This window comes from Palaemon carinicauda, chromosome 40 (genome assembly GCF_036898095.1).
Source record: "Palaemon carinicauda isolate YSFRI2023 chromosome 40, ASM3689809v2, whole genome shotgun sequence".
In the NCBI taxonomy this organism is placed as follows: Eukaryota; Metazoa; Arthropoda; class Malacostraca; order Decapoda; family Palaemonidae; genus Palaemon; species Palaemon carinicauda.
Window position 1 is genome coordinate 58,018,448 of NC_090764.1, and position 13,347 is coordinate 58,031,794.

The 13,347-nt window shown below is 35.0% G+C and overlaps 1 protein-coding gene across 9 annotated transcripts in view; it reads left to right on the plus strand.

Annotated features, from left to right (window-relative positions):
* norpA (no receptor potential A) overlaps positions 1-13,347 on the plus strand; it is a 753,920-nt gene that overhangs the window by 660,423 nt on the left and 80,150 nt on the right. For 8 of the 9 annotated variants that reach the window (XM_068363776.1, XM_068363782.1, XM_068363783.1 and 5 more), the window contains 5 exons: positions 2,314-2,400; positions 9,041-9,100; positions 10,032-10,169; positions 10,582-10,661; positions 12,799-12,934. In XM_068363776.1, coding sequence (XP_068219877.1) covers positions 2,314-2,400; positions 9,041-9,100; positions 10,032-10,169; positions 10,582-10,661; positions 12,799-12,934 — 501 coding nt within the window. Of the gene's footprint in view, positions 1-2,313; positions 2,401-9,040; positions 9,101-10,031; positions 10,170-10,581; positions 10,662-11,579; positions 11,660-12,798; positions 12,935-13,347 lie in introns of all 9 variants that reach the window. The other variant, XM_068363781.1, reaches the window with a different exon arrangement.

Genomic DNA, 13,347 nt, shown 5'->3' on the forward strand with positions numbered 1-13,347 from the left:
TGTTAACCAAAATCCGCGTTTGTCCAATGTTGTAATGATGAAAAAAAATGTAACATATTTAATACATATGTTTTTTCATTGTTTCCAACGTCCTTCCAATATTATGATGTCCATATAGCGCGGTAGCAATGTTTGTGGTAATCATATAAAATAGCCACAGCATTTTTTTTAAGCCTCTCTCTACTTCTTTCTTATCTTCTTCTTCTTCTTCTTCGACTACAGCTTTTCTCGCTATGCAGGGTCGCTATTTCTTGAAAGCCGCTTCCAATTTCTTCTGTCTCCGATTCCTCCACTGAGATTTTTCTCCTCCATATACGCTGTCACATACTCTTTGTTCTCCCCCTCCTCCTCCTACCTGGAACATCCATATACAGCATCCTCCTCCCAACATACTCCTGGTCTCTCCTCATTACGTGCTCAAACCAGTGGAGTCTCTTTTCTTGGATTTTCTTTGACACCTCTGTAACCTTAGTTGTTCCCCTTACTAAGTAATTTCTCTCTTCGTCTTTCTTATGGAATTGGTAAAAAGGGAGCTTATTCCGTAGTGAGTGCTACTTAGGCCTATGATAATGGCAACAATTTCACCAACAAAGATGCAAGTCGATATCATTATTTATGAGAAAATAGTAATTGTTGATAAAATGCCTGATTATAGCAAACTGTATGTCCCAACAAACAAAATAGGCATGAGGCAATATCGCTTTTTCTTTAAAACTTTAACCACCAGGTGTATGTTACCATGTTTCTTTAAAATCTAATGAAGCACAGGAGAGGAACAAGGTGAAATTTAGCCTTAAGTTTTGTTTATTACCATATTCACCACATTCCTTTTCACTGTCCTAATAAAGTCGGGAAAGTCTCAACGTCATTCAGTGTTCTATTTTATTTGAAAAAAAAAAAATATAAATTCATGACTGTTACGTGGTCATAAGAAAAACCTCTCCATTGAATCTAAATTTACAACATTATATCCTACTAATTCTTTAATAACGAAGATTAGTCAAATTTCGAATAGTTGTTTTCCTGCTCTAGTTCGTAAATCCATTAGTTACTCAATAACAGAGATTAAAACACTTAATTTTCAAAGACTCGATTAAGTCAAACAAAGATGTTTGTCATATAACAATTTATCAAAATCCTTACAATTATCATCATCATTAATATTATTATCATTGTTATTATTATTCTGGATGGAAATCAACACACAATCACTTGTCTAATAGAGACTAATTTCCACTTCACATTACGGTTTGAAACCAAGTTTTCACTTTCTTGACAAGGTTCATTGTTGGCTAGTTTGTTAGCATTCTTGCCTGTAATCCACAATATCCTGAGTTCTATTCCATTTTGATGCAGAAATTTTTTTCAACTACTATTGTTATTACTATCATAAGAATATTGATGCTCTAATATAGGATTTCTACCAATACTTATTTCCAGAATGTCGTTACTCATTAGATGAAAATATAGATATTAAAAGTATTTTTAATTGGATGCAGTTACTTACTTGCTGGGATCACAAAAGAACACCCCAACGTTGTTAGCAAGAAATATGCTAAAATCTGAAGTCATGAGTTAAAACCTTACATCTATTCTCAATTTATTTATTTATTTATTTATTTATTTATTTTGTTTCAGCAATAGTCATGTATATGGGAACCCGTTGTATAAAATTAATTTATTTACTTCATATATTATAAAACTTTACACCACATACATAACTACACTATAGAACATATGCTAAGCTAAATAAAAATAATTACCTACATTAATTTGTTTTAACAGAAGAACAATAATCCCATATACCTATCATTATATTCATATTTATTCTTTGGTAGAGAAATTCTTTTCTCAGTGCCAAGATTCCGTATAGGAATACTTAGAAAAAAAACGCTGTCAAATAACTTCCATAGGTTCCAGCGTATATTTTATTCCAAAGACATTATATAATTTTTTCGAGTCTTTAACAGGACGATATTTACTTGTACTTTGAATGCTCTGAATATTATGCAGTAAACACATATACTGATTACTTGCATGGGTATGAACACAGAACTTCACATCGTATTTATGACAATACATAGAATATTGAATTACGTTGAGCCCCAAAATCTACAGTAAGGTGTTATGGATAATTTCGATGTAATTTTAGCTTCTATCACCCCCATAATTCTTAATTTATTGTATTTGACTCATGAAGCTCTTTTATATGTAAGATGAACTTATATTTGTGTATATAATACTCTTATCGAATCATCTGATGATCAGTTGGTTACAGTGTCCGTTTAATGACTGAAATTTTCTTTTCTGTAGGATAAAGAAAACGTCGACTATGAACCTAACTGCACCTTCAAGGTCGACGAGTTCGGATTCTTTGTGTATTGGAAGAGTGAAGGAAGGGTAAGTGCAAGAAGTGGTTTGTTTTTCTGTCGCAGCGAGTTTAATCATGTATTTTACTTTTAAGCTATCCACAAAGAAAATGAGACATGGCAACCCAAATCACAGAAATGATTCTTTTGATAATTTTTTTCCATTTTCTCCCTATTTCCTTTTGCGACGAGCCCGCTATCCATAAAAAATATATAATAAACAAATCTTTTATAACTCTTTGAATACTTCCAAAGACTTCTTAAACGATTCCGTTATGGTTAATAAAATGGATCTCGTATCCATCTTTGTGGCGCAGAAACTTCTCTATAGATAAAGTACCCTTGAATGGACTGAATGCGTTATTGTCAATGTTCTTTCACTTGATTCACGATGAGCAGCTCATCTTCAGCACTTGTAGTCTAACAAGAGAAGAAGGAAGCTTAGCCAAATCTCCATTTTTCAATGGCTTTATCTACATTGGAAGCTTCTTAGAGAGGCAGATAACTTTTCTCAATCACTTATCTTATTCACCCTTGTCCCTTGCATAGACATATTTAGTTCATTGAAGTGTGTCAATACATCTACGTGATATGTCAGAGACAAAAGGAACTGTTTACAAAATTATCAGAATTTTCACTGCCTTTAATTTGAAAATACTACATAGTTTCTACATGAAGATCAAAGACACGTGTAAGTACGCTGCTACGAGAATGCCACTTCACTTGTGTGTGGTAAAGAACACAATACTTATCACCAATTTCTTCGCAAAAAGTTGCAAATTGACGGTGGTTCACTTCACATCCTATGATGAAAATTACTAAACGCACAGAAACTGATAAAATAGTCTTCAATTTTTCAGGTAGTGTCATTGTATTAAGTGCATGATGATGCAACAAGAAGGGAAACAAAGCCTAGTTTCAAGCATGACGGGCTCCATAAGTGCAAATTGACCCACGTGTTGAGAAGTCATTCCATGTTCAAGGAAGATCTCCTACACAATATTAAACAGGACGATTACTTTTGCAGTAGTTTACAGAGATTTTCAAAGAATGGTGTCAGTTGACATATCCAGCAGAACAATCACCTTGACAGGACTAGCTGTCAGGTCCATTATCCCTTGCTGCAAGATATCTCAACTCATATCACCTATCATTGATTAAATAAAGTTATTTGACAGAGGTGCATGTTCAAGTTTCTCTTCAGCTTCTGTCCTTAACACTATTTTTGTCATTTCTAATGCACAGGGTTTAACAAGCTTTTCTGTAACAGTGAGAGCTTTTTTATTAGTTACACACGAAAGTGAAACTTCAGAAGCTGCTTGTAACAAGGGTTTTGAAACTGGCATAAAAACTAGGTTTGACAGGGTACCATTATGTTCAAATCGTTCCTGATTGATCTTCAAGCCATTTAAGTCATGGCTATCATCTTCACCTCCATAGTAATTGTTGAAATTTTCATTATGTCTTGATGGTTTGAGATTTGTCATCTGTAAATTTTATACTGCACAGCATGTACTATGGTAGGGAAAACCATAATGAATGAAGTCGATATTGCAATTACGTATCTTAGACATAAGGATCACAGTGATACGTGAAAAGATGCAAGCGTGAATTTTATGACCAATATAACATGTCATAACCATTATAATAACGTATCATAACCACAACCTTACGCAATATACCATATTCCTCCTCTGGACTAAACCTTCAATATTATATTTCTTTACATGTATTCTTGGCAATATTACGGTTATATCCCACAAAAAAAATTTATATCGTGACAAATATAATTATAAAACTAAAAATAACAATTAAGAAATCACAAATGTCATTAGCATCAGTAACTCATCTTGATACTAGCAACCACTTGAACAGAATCAAAATAAATGCGGACAATTCGCACTCTTCACATCGACTCTACTACACACATCATAGTGTACATGCAACACTTTTCAAATGCACTTGAGCTAAGATTCCTCTTAGTCTCAGTGAGAACCCAGGGGACAAAAGTTAATGAACTTCGGAAGACAAGGATCAGAGCTAGTACCAACACTCAAAATAAACACAAGCCTTAACATATATCAAGAAGTAATTGAAAATGGGAAATTTTTTTAAGTGTTAGTTTTAACAAAAGGAGTTAAGTCAGTATAGTAAGAATTTTTTTTATATACATGTATGTGTTTTACTTTCTCAAGGTCAAAATTCAGGACCATTTTGCTGTGTATCAATACTCGTACCCTCAGGTTTAAGGTTTCGACGGCTACCACAGGTTAAGAATCACTGCTCTATAATTAAAAGGTGAATTTTGATATATATATATATATATATATATATATATATATATATATATAATGTCTATATATTATATTGTATTATATTATATATATATACATATATATATATATATATGTCTATATATATATATATATATATATATATATATATATATATATATATTTATATTTATATATATATACATATTCTTTATACTGTGTATATATATTTAGTTTAAAGAATATATATATATATATATATATATATATATATATATATATATATATATATATATATATTATATGTAATATGTATAGTATATATATATCTTTATATGTATACATATATTTGTATTTTCACCAAGCTTATACAAGTTTATAAATGGTACTCACTTAACTTGTTGCTGGGTGCTGCAAAATAAGATTGATATTTTAGAGGCGGAAAAACATTGGAGGTGTCAAGAAATAGTAGATTATTTTTTTACATTTATATCCTTCATTGCTCTTCTTCTTATACAAGAGGGTTTTCACAATCATCAGGCTTTCTCTGATGTATGCCCCCCTTTTTCTGAAGGCAGCAGCTCTTCGGTTTTCCCTGTTCCTTCTTCGCCTGTCCAGGGACCTTTGGGCAGACTTGTCCCCCTCCAGATGATCTTCCCCTATAGAGGTGTTGCGGGTGACTTGGATGTCTTCTTCAGCTTCGAACCCAGGGCCTTGCTTTTCTGGAAGTCGCATCCAGATCATTAGCTCTTCGGAATGTGCTCCAAGTTTTTTGTATCTTGCCAGATCTTCCCCCTTTGGAAGTGGATCTTAGTTGCCTCTGGTGTCTCTCTTCAGTTCATCTTGGAACTTGTAGACCTTCATACAGCTGGTGTCTTTGTAATAGCTCTGTTTTCTCCAGTCTACTCTCGGAGTCTTTGTATGGAGAGTCTTCGCCTAGGCGCCTTTCCTAGAGAAGCACCCTTCGGTTCCTGTTTTGCAGGATCGTCACGGAACTTCTAGTCCCTCCTTCTACCCGAGGTCGTAAAAGAAGCTATTATGCCTCCATTCTTCCTTCAGAGGCTTCTGAGGGGGAATTTTCTACCCAGCATTCTTTCCATGGGGAAGCACCCTTCAGTTGATGTTTTCCAAATCATTTTGGATCTAGACATCCCTACAGATCCCTCTGGGTTCCTTATTACGCTGCAGAATTTCTGTCTTCCTTCAGAGACTTTGCAGCATCCTGCAGAGAGAGTCTTTTCTTTCAGGTGCCCTTCAGTTGCTGCTTCTCTAGTCTTTGTGGAACTTCTAGACCTTCCTACAGACACCTCTGGTATCCAAAGGAGGGCTGCATAGTCCCCGGTCCTTGCCCTGAGGCTTCAAAGGTAAAGTCTTCTTCTATTCATCTTAAGCTAGTGAAGCACCCTTTAGGTGCTGCTTCTCCAGTTCATCGTGGAACTCTTTGATCTTCCTACAGATACCTCCGGTGTCTACATGAAGGCTGTAGTCTCCTGTCTTCTTTCGGAGGCTTTGGAGGGAAAGTCTTCTTGGTGCCCTCCCCAATGGAAGTGCCCTTCTCAAGGGACACCCTTCAATTCCTGCTTGTACAGTCCTGACAGTGCCTCTAGTATCTTCAAGCTCCCTGTGGAGTCTTCAGTCCTCCTTCAGAGCCTTTAGTCCACCTTTGGAGGGGAGGTCCTCCCAGGCTCCTTCCAGAGGGAAGCGTACTTCAGTTCCCGCTTTTCCCTGAGAGGTCTAGTGAGCGAAGGCTTGATCCTCGCCACTGTCAAAGGAAATGTTCTTTGAAGTGTTGCTCTATGGAGCACGCTCATAAGATTGTTTCTCAACCATGACCATCTGTCATCTTTGGAGGCAGATTGTAGACACACCTCCTAGACATGTACTTTTCTACAGCACTTCAGGAGACGACTCGCTACTGCACTCTTCCAGATGCTCCTCATCCAGGAGTTTCACCTTCAAGTGTCTTGGGATACGAAGTCTGTAGAGAAGTTGGTGCCAATAGGTAGATTGCATCTAAGATCTCTTAAATGGAAGCTCACTTCATCATGGACGCAACATCTCAATGATCCATTCTTCTCTGTAAGAACAGGAGCAGAATCCAGGAGGGACCTCAGATGATAGATTGAGGAAGGAAACTTCCTACGAAGATGCTGATATCACTGCCTTCTCTGGAATTCCTTCTCTTCTCAGACATTTCCAAAGAGGGGTGGGAAACCTACCTAGGTCAATGTATGATGTCCGGCTCCTTGATGTAAAAAGATCAGTGGGATCACATAAATATTTTGGAGATGAATTCAGCTTCAATAGCTCTCCAAGGGATTAACCCTCTTCTAGCATGGTGTTGATGAGCGGCAACACCCCCATATATCCTTCATCAATATACAAGGAGGTACTACCCATTTTATAATGGAAATGAACGTATTACAGTATTATTATTATCTTGTCTGCAGCTGTGACATCTGGCAGTAAGGACTCTTGAGTGTGCAGAAAACACCACGATTATGCTTTCAACCTGCTTCATCCCGGGAAAAAGGAACGTTGTAGCAAACAAGTTGAGCAGGAAGACCCAATTAGTCAGCACTAAGAGGTCTGTTAATTATCCAGTAGCAACGAAGATACTGACATATGGGGTTTTCCGACAATAGTTCTCTTCTTGATATCACTGAACAGAAAGCTCCCGATCTAATTCTCTCCCATTCTAGGTCCAGAAGTGGCATTTGAGGACGTGTTTCAGCACCCCTGTGACATCCTCGACACTTAAGTTTTTCTGCCGTTCTGGCCACTTTTAACAGTCCTGAATCGAGGAGGGGACACTCCCAAACTTTAGATAACGTTGTTCGCCTCAAGGTAACCACACACACAGTGGTATCTGGACCTTCTGCACTTCCTAACAGAGACTCCAAGAGAATTGCCAACGCCCTCCAACCTTCCACGTCAGTCTCACGCCAGGATTTTCCACAGTGATTCGAAACACCTTCATCTTCATACGTGGAGGTTATCCAGCATTTCTCTGAGAAGGGCTTTTCTCGAGAGACAGCGCAGCAGCTGTCTACTAGGCCAATGGGGTAATTTTCTGTGGTTGGTATCGTGGAAGGGGTATCTCTCCTCTTGGAGTCTTTGTACCATGGATTGCTAACTTTTTGTACTACCTCCGTAAGAAAAAACTTGCTAGTAGTTTATAGCAGATCTGCCCTCCAGTTGAGGTGAGCCCTCTTTCCAGGAATGTGGTAAAGATATTATGATCCTTAAAGGTGGCTTTCTACGAACCCTTCATACGACCTTCGGAAAAGGACTCTCCCTGAAGATGGTTATTTCGGTCTCTTTTACATCAGCTAAAAGTGTTAGTGCGTTCCATTGGCTCTCCTTCAGTATCACACATTCAAGAGAGTGGAGACAGATCTCTCTTTCCATTGTTCCAGTTTTTGCAGCAATAACTCATAGCCCTTCCATACCTGATTCCGGGTAGATATCTTTCCAAGTTATTAGTCGTAGAGACGTAACCAATGTCCCTGACCAGCTTTTGCTGTGTCCAAGAAGAGCTCTTAGGTGCTATCTGAAACCCACTATAACCATAAGACCTCAGCTATAGCACCTTTTTGTGAGTACAGGGAGAACCAAGGAGAGGATCTCCAGAAATACAATCTCGTTCTGGTTGAGGGAAGTGATTTCTCAAACACTCTCTTCGTCTTAAAGTTATTTGTAGTTTTCCTAACTATGCAAACTTGAGTCCTTTACTTAAACATTCCCGCCAGCACCAACCTCCTGGTAAGTCCCAGCTGCTATCCAAATGAGTTGTCAGTGAGCTAACGGGAGGGTAGGGGTGGTTGCCTCCCCGCTGCCGACAGGTGAAGCCACTGTCGGTTGTTTACACCTCGTTATAAGTAAATGACTCAGGTTTGTGTAGTTAGGAAAAACACAAATTCCGTTAAGAAAATTGTCCTTTATTAACAAACCATATGGATTTGGAGTAATATCTCTTTACTTTGATGTAAAGATTTGGATATTAAATTGAGTACCGTATTATACTCATGTTTTTACTTAATTTTTTTCAGATATATCAACTCGTATAATTAGAATAGATTTAGTTTGCTCCAGTAATGATATAACTGATATATTGCTTGTTTTTATTTAATCCTCATAAAATTAAATAATGGCTACCTCATATGCGATATACAGTGTATGTAATTACATAGCCTCTTTTATACCGTAGCTACCAACTTAGACATGTTCAAACATTTAGGAGCTTAGAATTTTATTTCACATTTATTTAATCGTTATTTTATGTTATGTTTACTCATACTTACTTTTCAATTAAAAGTTCTTTCTGAAATCCATAAACTGATATAATACCTACACCAGGTATTCATTTAGTCTTTACAACACCTTTTATCTTTTCAGGAAGGAAACGTTGCAGAATTATCACAAGTATCAGACATTCGAAGAGCAACGTTACCGAGGGTAAGATTTTTACTTATTAATATATACTAATGAATTAACTATGTTGAAAAAGTAAGGCGTTAAACCTGCTAAAAAATATGAAGGCTTATGAATATAATTTTTATGCTGTAACTATATTATTCATTACTAATCATAGTCATTGACAATTGTTTCCCCTTGTTTATAGATTTCGATATTAATATTAATGCCATTTATATACAATAGCATGATATATATATATATATATATATATATATATATATATATATATATATATATATATATATATATATATATATATATATATATATATATATATATATATATATATATATATATATATATATATATATATATATATATATATATATATATATATATATATATATATATATATATATATATATAGGCGTGTGTAGAAATCATGGTAGCTGCACGGTTTAAGCATAAAATATGCATTATAGCCACGAAGGGAAATGTGAAAAGGCGTGATAGAATTTAGTACTGTTATCTTATTGGTGACATCATCGGGTCAGAATGAGAATTGATATACAAGGATATAATTTTTATACGGGAAAATGGGATCCCTAAACTGTCAGGTTATTGATGATTTACAGATCATTGGTATTTAAGAAAAAGGATAATACAAGATTACATGAAAAGGGCCATACCTTAGATTTAATTTTGATTTGATTGCCTATTCTTAAGGTCAGAATTTAAATCTAAACTTAATAAATCAAGTATTTTCACTCTTTTTTCGTGGCTATAAAACACATACAAATGTATATAATTATTTTATTTTGTATGAACATGCATGCATCTTACATGTTACAAATCTATTATTATCATCATTATTATTATTATTATTATTATTATTATTATTATTATTGTTGTTGTTGTTGTTATTGTTGTTGTTATTATTATTTGGTAATCCCCATCTTTTTTTCAACAGGATCCGAAATTAGCCGATAAATTGTTAAATAAATTCGGGCAAGATGTAGAGGACAAGATGTTAGCAATATGTTCCGGGTTAGATTACGTCAATATCAACTATATAAATATAGTGTGTAAAACGAAAGATGAAGCGGATGTAAGTATCATTTTCTTATTGTCTTTAGTTTCTCGTATTTCCATAATCTTTATCGTATATTTTGATCTATTAGTTTGAAGTGAAAGGTAAGATTGGTTGCATGATGAATTTTTTTTATTATTTTCAAAGTAGGTTATTTTAAAGATGAAAACACTTGACGATTAAATTGTTCACTAGATATTGTTTTAGGTTATTCCGTAAGGCAAACAAGTTGGAATAAAGCTAAATGCTATTTTTCCTTTGTTCACTTTTAGTATAGAAGGGAAATTCGTGCAAGGTTTATTTTGATTGTTCACAGAATGAGCGAGTGAAGGAAATATTCGAAGATTTTTTTTCTTATATTGAAAGCACTCACCTTTAGCTCAATTTGATTTTTGCTTGTCTCACAAAATGGCCTTTGTTTCCTCAACAGAGATGGTTAGAAGGCCTCAGAAAAATATTTCACAACGTTAAAGCTAATAATGTATGTCCAATGACGTGCTTAAAGAAACAGTAAGTTCTAAAATTAGGATTGACATTTCCTGAGAAGGCTCTCTCCGTGTTGTTTGCATCAGCCTTTGCATGTTATTGTTGGACTTATTAATTGCATGTGTGTGCATTGGTATCTTATTACTCTCTTGTTTGTCGTTCGCTTTCTCTGAATGTTTGAAGGTCAAGTTTCTTCTGGATAGTAATTACTATTTTCCACTTTCTCTGCCTTGTGCTTTAGACCTAGTTTTATTTTCAGTTCAGGTACTTATTACGTTGATGTTATATTTTAAGTAGACTAAAAACTAACAGATTTGACAGGAATATATCCTGCAAGTCACTAAAAAATTCAGTATTCGTTAACCATAAGATTGCATCGTTTGAGAAAGAGATGTAGTAGAAACTACCGGCTGCAGAACTGGATATAGTTTTGAAAGTGAAGTGTTAATTTTTCTCCAAGTGGAAAGCCCTCTTGCGGAAGATGTACGAGGTGTATTAGGCAGGAAATTCAGAAGAGGACTTGAGCCCTCCAGCCCAATAATAAATTCTCTCTCTCTCTCTCTCTCTCTCTCTCTCTCTCTCTCTCTCTCTCTCTCTCTCTCTCTCTCTCTCTCTCTCTCTCTCTTCCAGTCGGTTGTTCACGGCGTTTTTTCCAACTTTGCCTCATTACTCATTTCAGTGACACCATATACAGTATATATATATATATATATATATATATATATATATATATATATATATATATATATATATATATATATATATATATATATATATATATCTGACTGCTTATCTTAATTTCCAATTGTTTTGTACTTCTTTCTTAACTAAGTGTATGTTTTTTATTTTTATTCTTATCAATCACTTCCTCTGGTGCACTATTTCCTTATTGAGCCTTGGTATGATTTTTTGTTTTTATTTCTTCCGTACTCACACGCATAGCGGTGGCAACAAGGCATGAGAGTCATAACGAACAACAATAAGATCAGCAATGTGTGTCCGGCAACTAATCTTAGGAAACAGTGAGTTTTTTTTTTTTTTTCCTTTGCTGATGTCAAAGTTCTTCACCTGAAAACTTTTCTTATATTCATTGTAAAGTTTAGGCCCTTAGTTTTAGTGCGTTATGTAAATTTTAGAGAATATGTTTGAATACATTATGCTTAGATGGTTTGAAAGTTGTCAGCTTTAAGTATTTCATTTGAATGAAATTTAGCCAAAGATAAATTAAGGAGTAGTTGATAAAACTTGCATCATAGTAGATAGCATTGTTGAAAGCTTGTTATTAATGCAATAAATCTGCATAAAGCTTATTTTTCCGTGGTTGCCGTAATACTTTCGTCATTTGCTTGCTTATAATGTGGTTATTGATACATCCTTTTCTTTTTTATACCTTTCCAGAATTTAGAAGTAACTTTTGTTTTCCTGACGTCAAGTTCCGGAGTTTTACGTTTCCTTTAAGCCTAGAGGAAATAAAGTTTAAAAGGGAAAGATGATGCAGTAATTAATATAACACTTCTTCCCGTGTCCTTCAAAGTTTATAGTATATTTACAGTTACTAACATGTGTAATTGTGAGTAATTGCTTTCAATACTAGGTTGCTGTTGCTGCTACGAAATAACTGCCGTAAATCCAGAGGTTTTATATGTGCATTGGACTGCAAATCAAAGTATTTCTAAGCAAACAAATATAACCAAACATTCTGAAAGATTGCTCTTCCACCTGAAGAACAAGATTTAGTGCTTGATTCTTAGGAAATATAATAGAGGCAAATCAGAATTATTCAAAATAGAGAAGATATCATGACAGATTTAATGTACCTAAAATGCAGTTCAATTGCCTTTTCGCATCGATATGTTGACCAACGAAGTTTAAACATGTTTATTACATATAGATGGTACATCATTGCAATGATTCTTTCGTTCATGTTTTCAAAGTCAGATATAGTTCAAAGTTTGGTTTTATTTACACATACTTTACAGTCAATTGGCTGTTCTCAATGTTGTTGTTTTTTACGTAAGAACATGGCAAATAGAATCCTTTTTATGATTTATTGTGTAAAGAAAATTTAACTAATAGATTCTCCATGTGGCATCTTCCTTTTAGCACAGTTATGTTCTCATTTGCTAATTCTCATTATTTTTCTCCAATTGACTAATCGCAGTTGGATGAGGTTGGGGATGACAGTGGATGCTTATGGTAAAATTCCCGTCAAGCACTTGGTGCGAACGTTCGCTTCTGGGAAGACCGAAAAAATGGTGTACTCTTGCCTGGAAGAGATGGGACTGCCGTCGGGGAAGGTAAGAGGAAACTTTGTGTTGTTAATACATCATTGCTATGATGGAAGGTAAAAAAAACACTCTCTCTCTCTCTCTCTCTCTCTCTCTCTCTCTCTCTCTCTCTCAGATGCCAATCTTGTGAAATCTTAATTTTCCCCAACTCTTGTATTTTTTACCCTTCTTAGTGGCGCTGAGCACTGTCGATTATTTTGCAGGTAATCACATCTGAGAGAAAGAAAAATTCTTTTTAGTTAAAAAGCACTAGTTAAGTTAACTTATTAAACACGGAAACTTAATTATAGAGTATCACACTGACTTCCATGTGTTATAAAATTCTTTTTTTCTTCTTTTTTTCAAAGCAACAGCAATGACCATAACTTGGAGATGTGCGATGTGTGTTTGTAATATTTTCAACGAAAATGTGAGATATTTTA